At 37.8% G+C, this 9,443-nt stretch overlaps 1 protein-coding gene across 3 annotated transcripts in view; it reads left to right on the plus strand.

Moving 5' to 3' along the window:
* PDC (phosducin) overlaps positions 1-8,247 on the plus strand; it is a 14,202-nt gene extending 5,955 nt beyond the window's left edge. For all 3 annotated transcript variants that reach the window (XM_015569950.1, XM_006772941.2, XM_015569951.1), the window contains 3 exons: positions 2,175-2,259; positions 4,717-4,868; positions 7,589-8,247. In XM_015569950.1, the coding sequence (XP_015425436.1) occupies positions 2,199-2,259; positions 4,717-4,868; positions 7,589-8,113 (738 nt within the window). In that variant the 5' untranslated portion in view covers positions 2,175-2,198 and the 3' untranslated portion in view covers positions 8,114-8,247. The remainder of the gene's footprint in view (positions 1-2,174; positions 2,260-4,716; positions 4,869-7,588) is intronic.
* Positions 8,248-9,443: the final 1,196 nt, after the last annotated feature.

A 9,443-nucleotide genomic window follows, 5' to 3' on the forward strand; every position in this document is an offset into this window, starting at 1 on the left:
GAGAGAACATGGCTACAGAACCTGGCTGGAGAACCTGGATAATGTGGCTGGAGAACCTAGCAAGAGAACATGGACACAGAACTTGGCTGGAGATTGTGGCTAGAGATCCTGGCAAGGCTGCTGATCAACTGAACGCTGTCTCCGTGTCATTCCTTCTTCGCCGACTCCGTCCACACCTTTGGGGACCCCTGGACCTGCTGGGGTTGGACCCCAGCAGCAAAAATTATTTTTAAATAACTGTAGTCATTAAGTAGCTTCTTTTGTCCAACAAGATTTACCTATTTCCATTTTCCCTGATTTCCATTTTCTTTTATTCTTTTTCATTACTAAATCCATTCAAAGTTAATTTAGTATTCTTTATTACACTTAAAGTTACATATATATTGAAGAATGAATGGGTATTCCCCTGACAGCCTTCTCTTAAAAGCCTTTTCTGTTCAAGTAAATAAAATTAAATTGGCAAAGACCTTTGACCTCAGTGTAATCAACTCACTCTGGGGTTTTTGCATCTCCAGATGCAAAGGGACTGTAGTGAGGGAAACAACGAAATTATGAGACCAGCCCGAACGTTGGGAGCAGAACTGAAAGCAAAAAAATAATCCAAACAAAGAGTTCTGTTTACCATTCTGTTCCTTGGGAAAGCACCAAATAGACCAAGTCCAAGGCTGAAGTATAAACCAATAAAAACACTTTTGGAGGGGGATCATAGATTAAAACTGACTGTGAAAGAGACAAAGGGAAAAGGTAGAAGAAATAAGGGTGGAAAAATAGTGTACTAGTATTTCCTGTTAATATATATCTTCCAGGACTTGAAAATGTCAAGAAAATCACAACTATATGAACCCCTTAGGGAATGTGTTAGTATGTATAATAGAGCTTTCCAGAAAATGGAAAGATAAATAAGCAAATAGGTTGGATTTGAGTGTGAACTAAGAATAAATAGATTCTACATGAGCGCAACAAGAGATTTCCTGTGAATAAACTCCATGTGCTTTTGTTAGATTTTGTGATGTATCTTAACAGTTTTTCAAAATCTATAGGTATAATTACTGGTTTTCACTTGCTTACTGGGTAACATCCCAGAACTTGCTCTGGAATGGAGAGATGTTATGATGTGAGGTTTTGAATAGCACTGTACCTTAGATCATCATTCTTTAATGCCAATTTAGAAGTTGAATTTGTCAAACTATATTGAGAAAAAATGGCAAGTAACTTAAACTCCATCCTTCAGCTTCCTCAGTTGTAAAGTGGCATTAATAACTAGCCCACCCACATATGTCTGTGTGAAAATTAAGTGATTTTTGACACTTAAAATGAATGAAACAATGCCTGGTACATACTAAATGTTCATAGAAATAATTATTATGAATTAAAACGTTTTTGTTATATAAAATATCGAGATATAATTTTACAAATTCAGTAATAAACAATAATAAAGAAAGAAAATCAATAATAAATAATGCTCACTGAGTCAGGCCGATGTGGCTTGTGGTTGAGTGTCCACCTATGGGGGACCAGCGGGTCACAGTTCGATTCCCAGTCAGGGCACATGCCCGGGGTTGCGAGCTCGATCCCTGGTAGGGGTTGTGCAGGAGGCAGCCAATCAATCATTCTCTCTCATCATTGATGTTTCTATCTCTCTCTCCCTCTCCCTTCCTCTCTGAAATCAATAAAAATAATGTTAAAAAAATAATGTTCGCCGAAACCGGTTTGGCTCAGTGGATAGAGCGTCGGCCTGCGGACTGATGGGTCCCAGGTTCGATTCCGGTTAAGGGCATGTGCCTGGGTTGCGGGCACATCCCCAGTGGGAGATGTGCAGGAGGCAGCTGATCGATGTTTCTCTCTCATCGATGTTTCTAACTCTCTATCTCTCTCCCTTCCTCTCTGTGAAAAATCAATAGAATATATTAAAAAAAAATAATGTTCACTGAGTGCATAGATCAAAACTGAAGGCTTTTAAAGTAAAAGACATACTACGAATTATATAAAATCCTTAGGTCCAAATATCTGTAACAATACAGATATTAATGTCCTTTTACAAGCAGATAGAAACATTTTAAAAACTTTATCAATTGGGATAATCCTTAGCCTCCATGGAACCTGACAGTAGAGGAATATTTATGTATTTATCTATTTATTTCTGATCTATCATTACTTCTTTGCTCATCCTATAGATTATATCAAATCTAATCTTTAAAATGGAAGAAGCCAAAAACCCAAGTTTGGAAGAAGACTTTGAAGGACAGGTGACACATACAGGTAAGCAAAGCAATAGGAAGAAAACTAATTATTAAATTAAAATTAAACCTGAAGATCTCCACTGTTCTTATTGCCACTATTCAGTATGGAATTTGTTATATCTTTGAGTGGTCTGATGGAATCATCTAAAAAGAATTGAGTGGGTACATTAATGTGAGATCAAGTACTTTAAAAAAAGTTTTACTTAGAAGTTAAGGAATGAGAATTTTAATTTGAAACACTAGTTATTGAGGATTTCTTGGTGCCAGCTCTCATATGTACACTAAAATTGAGCCACTATCCTCTCTCCTGATACCCCCCACTATGGACTTTCGGACTTTCTTTGCAATTGTAAACAATAATAGACCAAAAGATAAATAAATAAATTAAGTTTTTAAATTTGTTACTCTGTAAAAAGTAAAGATAATGATAAAACATTCTTAAATCAATTTTTGTCCAGAAAACCTTACAAGATTGTCAGAAAAAAAATGTGGAAGCAACAATGTACATCAAAAAGAAAATGCTTAAGTAAATTAATACCTATACAATGAAATACCATTACTCCAGTTTTTAAATAAAGGAAGCATCTCTGTATGTATGTATGTGAAAAATATCTCTGAGATATATTATGAGATAAAAAAAAAAGCAAGGAAGGGAAAGTATATATAATATACTACCATTTTTTTAAACAAGTTGAAAAATTATTTTTTTATATACATACTAGAGGCCCAGAGCATGAAATTTGTGCAATCGGGGGTTCTCTCAGCCTGGCCTCACCCTCTTACAGTCTGTGAGCCCTTGGGGGATGTCCTACTGACAGCTTAGGCCCGCTCCCTTAGTGCTGCTGCAGAGCCTGGCTTCTGGCTGAGCGGCCCTGCCCCTGTGGGAGCGCACTGACCACCACGGGGCAGCTCCTGCATTGAGCGTCTGCACCCTGGTGGTCAGTGTGCACTGTAGCAACTGGTTGTTCCGCTATTCAGTCAACTTGCATATTAGCCTTTTATTATATAGGATAAACACATGCTATAAATGTTCATATTTTGTATTTGTAGAACATACCTGGAAGACAAAGGTGACAGAAGTAAACAAAAAAACATTAATTGCCTAAATATAATGAATGCAAAGGTGGGCAAAAGTAGGTTTACAGTTGTTCATATGTAAAATAATCTATATATATAAAACCCTAAGCGACTGGTCAACTAATCAACCGGTGGACTGTTTGACCGGTTGCTATGACATGCACTGACCACTGAGGACAGATGTTCAACCCAAGTGGTCAGTGCACTCCCACAGCAGGAGCGCCACTCAGCTGACCGACAGGTGCCAGACGCCGGGCTCAAGGCTGGTGAGAGCAGCTGCAGAGAGGCGAGCCTCTCCCACCTCCAAAGCAACACCAAGCAGCAGCAGCAGACAGAGCAGGGCCAGGATGAGCGGGAGCAGCATGGTGCCCAACCCCGGGCTCGGGCTCCTCTCCAGCTGCCTGCCGCTTCACACACTACTACATATCCTCGGGGGATGTAGGATTGCCGGTTTCAGCCGCTCCCTGCAGGCCAGGCTGAGAGACCCCACTTGTGCACAAATTTGTGCACTGGGGCCTCGCGTTAATAAATAATAATACAAGAATACACTGTTTCATGTCCTCACAACTGTAAATCTATTTTTGCCCCCACACTATAAATAAATTTATATTAAAATTATATAAATAACAATTCTTAGAAAATATGTGGCAAAAGAAAATATGTTCTCATATATAACATAATATTAAAGATATGGATATGGGTAACCTTTCATGAAGAATATGTAAAACTGCATTATTTTCAAGAATTTAGACCTTCTTCCAAACACTGTTATTATTTATCAGGGCAACTGAATATCAGAATTGCAGTTGGATCACCATTGATATAAATATGCAAATCCTATCCTTTCTATATTTGTAAAAGATTTTTAGAATCTTAGGAGGTATTAGATGATCATATAATGATTTTTATTGAGGTTAGGCCTCCCTCTCACTGGTTTTCTTTTACGTGCTATTGTTATTTTGGATCTTGATATATTTTAATTTGTTTCTCCAATAATCCTAGTTTCCTTTGTTATGGCGTGGTGCCAATTTTAGTTTATTGCTGAAGCATTTCTGTTATGTAATAAAAATGCTGTTTTTCTAAAATTCTAATTTCCTCTCTACACTCTAAATTTTTAATATCTTTACCCCCAAATTTTGACAATAGTTCAAAGCCCACAATTTGCATTTTCATCAATGCAGGTGTTTCAGAAAGATTCTTAGCCAAAACCTATTTAACAGGATTAATGTGGAGAAAACATTTTTACGAGGATGGTAGTCTGAAATTTCTAGCCCAAACAAGATGTTCGTTTCTGATTCAGAACATGACAAGTCTATTCCCATGGTGACACACACATGTCAATGTATGAAGTCCTTTTGAAAATAAAAAGGGAAACAATTGATTTTTAATTGTATTTCAGGACCCAAAGGAGTAATACATGATTGGAGAAAGTTTAAATTAGAGAGCGAAGATAACGACTCAGTCCCACCGAGCAAGAAGGAGATTCTCAGACAAATGTCTTCTCCTCAGAGTAGGGATGACAGAGACTCAAAGGAAAGATTCAGCAGAAAGGTAAGCTAAGGAAAAATCAATAAATAATGTACAATGTGTAAACATGAGTCATGGTTTTTTACAGCACTGTTTTTATCAGCTTACTTATGTACTTGTTATATAAGGTGTATGTCTATGTGCATGAAAAGATACATTAGAAGGTGATCTCTATGATGTTAATGGAGATTATCCCAGAGTATCAGAGTAGTGACATTACTTTCTGCCTTTAGGTTATCATTAATTTTTGAATCTTTACCATTAGCAGGTATTAATTTATATAACAACAACAATATTTTCAATTTATTTTTATTGTTTTTTTAGAGAGGAAAGGGGAGGGAGAGTGAGACAGAAACATCAATGATGAGAGGGAATCATGGATGGGATGCCTCCTGCATGCCCCGAATGGGGATCGAGCCTACAACCCAGGCATATACCCGACCAGGAATCAAACCGTGAGCTCCTGGTTCACAGGTCGACGCTCAACTACTGAGCCACATCTGCCAGGCAACAACAATATTAATTTTAAAAACAATAAAGTGATTTTCACTGTGGGAAAAATCACTTTAGTGGATTCTCTTCAAACTAGTATATTTGAGTTGTTGTATATTGACTCTTAACAGACAGTGCTTCAGAAATATATTTGCTTCCAGGCTTCTGGCCACTGTGAAAGTCTAAGATGTTGGTTTTGGTTCCTTCACTGAGTCATTATGTAATGTGGGAGAGACAATTAAATTTTCCCATCTTAGGAACTGTAACATCTTCTCCACTTGCTTTACAGGGATGTGAAGAGAAAGTAAGTGTAAAAGTGTTTTTGAAATATGTAAAATGCTACACAAACATGAGATATTATCATTGTTAAAGCTGTACTAAGGTTAAGCTTTAGCAATGTGTCTAATCATTAAATATCTATATGCTTGAATATGTGAATGGAACAAGTTCTCATAAAAATGCTCAAATGTTTAAGTCAGTATTTGTGTGGTTTAGTTTGTTTAAATTAACATAATTATAGTAGCAACTTAAAAATTATACAACACATTTAACAATTTTTAGGTTTAAAACAAATTAGCCCTGCCAGCATGGCTCCGTGGTTGAGTGTCAACCATTTAACCTGAACTTCAGTATCTTCTGTAAAATTATGTATTACCAGCTACCTTATAGGTTTGTTGTGAGGATTAAGTAAAATAATCTATGTAAGTTGCCTTAGATATAGATTTTTCTTAAATCCCACTTTCTTGCCTTCTCAATTGTCTACTTGAAATACTGTCAGCAGTTGCTGTGTGAGAGGCTACCGGTGAGGAGGCTGATGGATCCCCTTGGGAACTGTCCACCTTCCATGGTTCTCGGCTGCTCCATGGCTCTTTAGACCCTTTATTGCTCTTTTGTACCCTTTCTTCTTCTATTTCCGCCTTTTCTTTTCTTTTTTTTTTTAAGGGTGGTTGTAGGGAATGTGTTTTTAACATTCTGTTGAATAAGTTGATAATAGTGTAGCTCTTAAGAAAGGTTCTGCAAATAATTTTATATTGCATCTGAAGTGATAAGTAGCTGCATTGGAAGATGAAAGGCCATCTCTTGCTTTAGCCTAAACCAGTGGGTAAGAGTTGCCTAGAGGGCTTGTTTCAATAGGGCTCACCCAGTCTCACCCGTACAGGTTCTGATTTGATAGATCTGGGGTGGTGCCCAAAAATTTGCATTTCCCAGCACTTCTCAGGGGATGCTGATGCTGGTAGAGCAGGAGCCTCCTGGCTAATCTGATGAACTCTAAATAGTAGTAAAGCTGTCTTGGATCTTAGTCTACATATCCCAAAAAGTCAGTAAGTGATAAGATATAACCTTTTTAATAACTTTCGTGGAGGAGACACTAATGTCCAAAGGCATTTGGTGAGAACACATTTAAGTGTGTGTGTGTGTGTGTGCGCGCGCACGCGCGCGTGCGTGTGCACGCTTTATGAAAGTCACTCTAGAGTAGACCTTGCTGGTTTGTTTGTGAGTTTTTGTTCTCACCTGAAGTGATGGGCAGTTAAGTGGCACATTTCTGACTGAGACTGTGATCAAGGGAAATAGCAGCTATACTCAGCAATACTTATGTATGCATTTACGTCATGAAATAATTACTGAGCCCCTACTTTGTGTCAGACATTATAGCAGATACTGAATAGTGAGTGAGACAAATAAAATTCCTGCCTTCACAGAATGTATCAGTTAGGAAAAACAATTATTAATATTAAATACTTCAACAAATAAATATTTAATTCAGTATCACATAGTGTTTATTGCTATGAAGGAAAACTAAATCCATATATGGAATAGAAAGCTTGGGGCAGGGATTCTTTTAGGTAGAGTAATCAAAGGTGACATTTGGACAAAAGCTTGAATAAGGTAAAGGAGAAGGTCACATTGGGGCTGTAGGGAAATAGCAAATGCAAACTCTCTGAGTGAGGATGGGCTTGGTGTGTCTAAAGAATTGAATTTCACCCTGACTGGCTTGGCTCAGTGGATAGAGCGTCGACCTGCGGACTGAAGGGTCCTGGGTTCAATTCCAGTCAAGAGCATGTACCTTGGTTGCGGGCACATCCCCAGTAGGGAGTGTGCAGGAAGCAGCTGATCGATGTTTCTCTAATGGAGGTTTCTAACTCTCTATCCCTCTCCCTTCCTCTCTGTAAAAAATCAATAAAATATTTTTTTTTTAAAAGAATTGAATTTCTGGCTGAATGGTTTCTATAATTCTTTTTATGTATTCCCAGATGAGCATTCAAGAATATGAACTAATCCACCAAGACAAAGAAGATGAAACGTGCCTTCGTAAATACCGTAGACAGTGTATGCAGGATATGCACCAGAAGCTGAGTTTTGGGCCTAGATATGGGTTTGTGTACGAGCTGGAAACTGGGGAGCAATTCCTGGAGACCATTGAAAAGGAGAAGAAAATCACCACCATCGTTGTTCACATTTATGAAGAGGGCATTAAAGGCTGTGATGCTCTGAACAGTAGCCTAACATGCCTTGCAGCCGAATACCCTATGGTCAAGTTTTGTAAAATAAAAGCTTCTCATACAGGTGCGGAGGACCGCTTTTCCTCTGATGTACTCCCCACACTGCTCGTCTACAAGGGTGGGGAACTCATAAGTAATTTTATTAGTGTTGCTGAACAGTTTGCTGAAGAATTTTTTGCTGGGGATGTGGAGTCTTTCCTAAACGAATATGGGTTACTACCTGAAAGAGAGATACATGCCCTAGAGCAGACAAACATGGAAGAAGATATTGAATAAGATTCCCTATGTCAATATTTCATATTACTCTTTTACATATTGAACATTGATTTGGTAGTTTCCATATTCTTTTAGAGAATACCAAGTATGGACATAGCTAGTCTAATGTGGAAATAAAATCAGGTTGACACTAAGGTTGTATGAATAGCATTTCTTAGTATTAGTTACTAAAATTGATATTAGTATTAGTTACTAAAATTGATATAATGCTTTATTACAAAATATGGTAGTCTTCAGAAACATGTTAGTAGACAAAGAGAAAATGGATAATATTGTTTTCAAAAATCCCTTTCAAGCCCTAGCTGGTTTGGCTCGGTGGATAGAGCGTCAGTCTGAGGACTGAAGGGTCCCAGGTTCGATCCCGGTCAAGGGCATGTACCTTGGTTGTGGGCACATCCCCAGTGGGGGGTGTGCAGGAGGCAGCTGGTTGATGTTTCTCTCTCATCGATGTTTCTAACTCTCTCTCTCTCTCTCTCCCTTCCTCTCTGTAAAAAAATCAATAAAATATATTTTTTAAAAATCCCTTTCAAGTTATGTATTAACTTCTTTTACTCCTTGTTTTTTCTGCAAGGTTATAATTTGGACTTTAAAAAATATATCATTAAGCCCTAGCCAGTTTGGCTCGAGTGGATAAAGCATTGCGCTCGGACTAAAGGGTCCCGGGTTTGATTCCGGTCAAGGGCACATGCCTGGGTTGTGGGCTCGATCCCCAGCATGGGGCGTGCAGAAGGCAGCTGATCAATGATCTTCTCTCATCATTGATGTTTCTGTCTCTCTCTTCCTCTCCTGTCCTCTCTGAAAACAATAAAGATATGCGAAAAAATAAAAAATATATCATTAATTATCACTTTGTCTATGTAATAAGAATAAAGTCTCATAAGGAAATAAATATTCTATTTGAAGTCTATTCTTTTTCAGGGATTACAAAATCAAGGTCCTAAAAACATTATATAACCTAAAATTTTAGAAATATCATTCAGAAAGATATATTCCAACCAAAGTAATGCACAAGAAACTTAGAAACTTTGTAGAGCATTAAAGTTGTAAGAAAGAAAAAAAGAAATATTTGTTAGACATAAAATTTCAGAAGTTAACATTCTCTATTAAAAAGACAGTGTAGAAGCAAGGCTTTTTTATTCTTGGGACAAAAGAATAACATTTAGTATCCTATCTAATAAAAGAGAAACATGGTAATTAGCATATGACCGCTACCCTTCCCATTGGCTAATCAGTGAGATATGCAAATTAACTGCCAGCCAAGATGGCGGCTGGCAGCCAGGCAGCTTGAAACTAACATGAGGCTTGCTTGCTTCAGTGACAGAGGACTCCA

Source organism: Myotis davidii, unplaced genomic scaffold, assembly GCF_000327345.1.
Source record: "Myotis davidii unplaced genomic scaffold, ASM32734v1 scaffold362, whole genome shotgun sequence".
Taxonomy (NCBI): Eukaryota; Metazoa; Chordata; class Mammalia; order Chiroptera; family Vespertilionidae; genus Myotis; species Myotis davidii.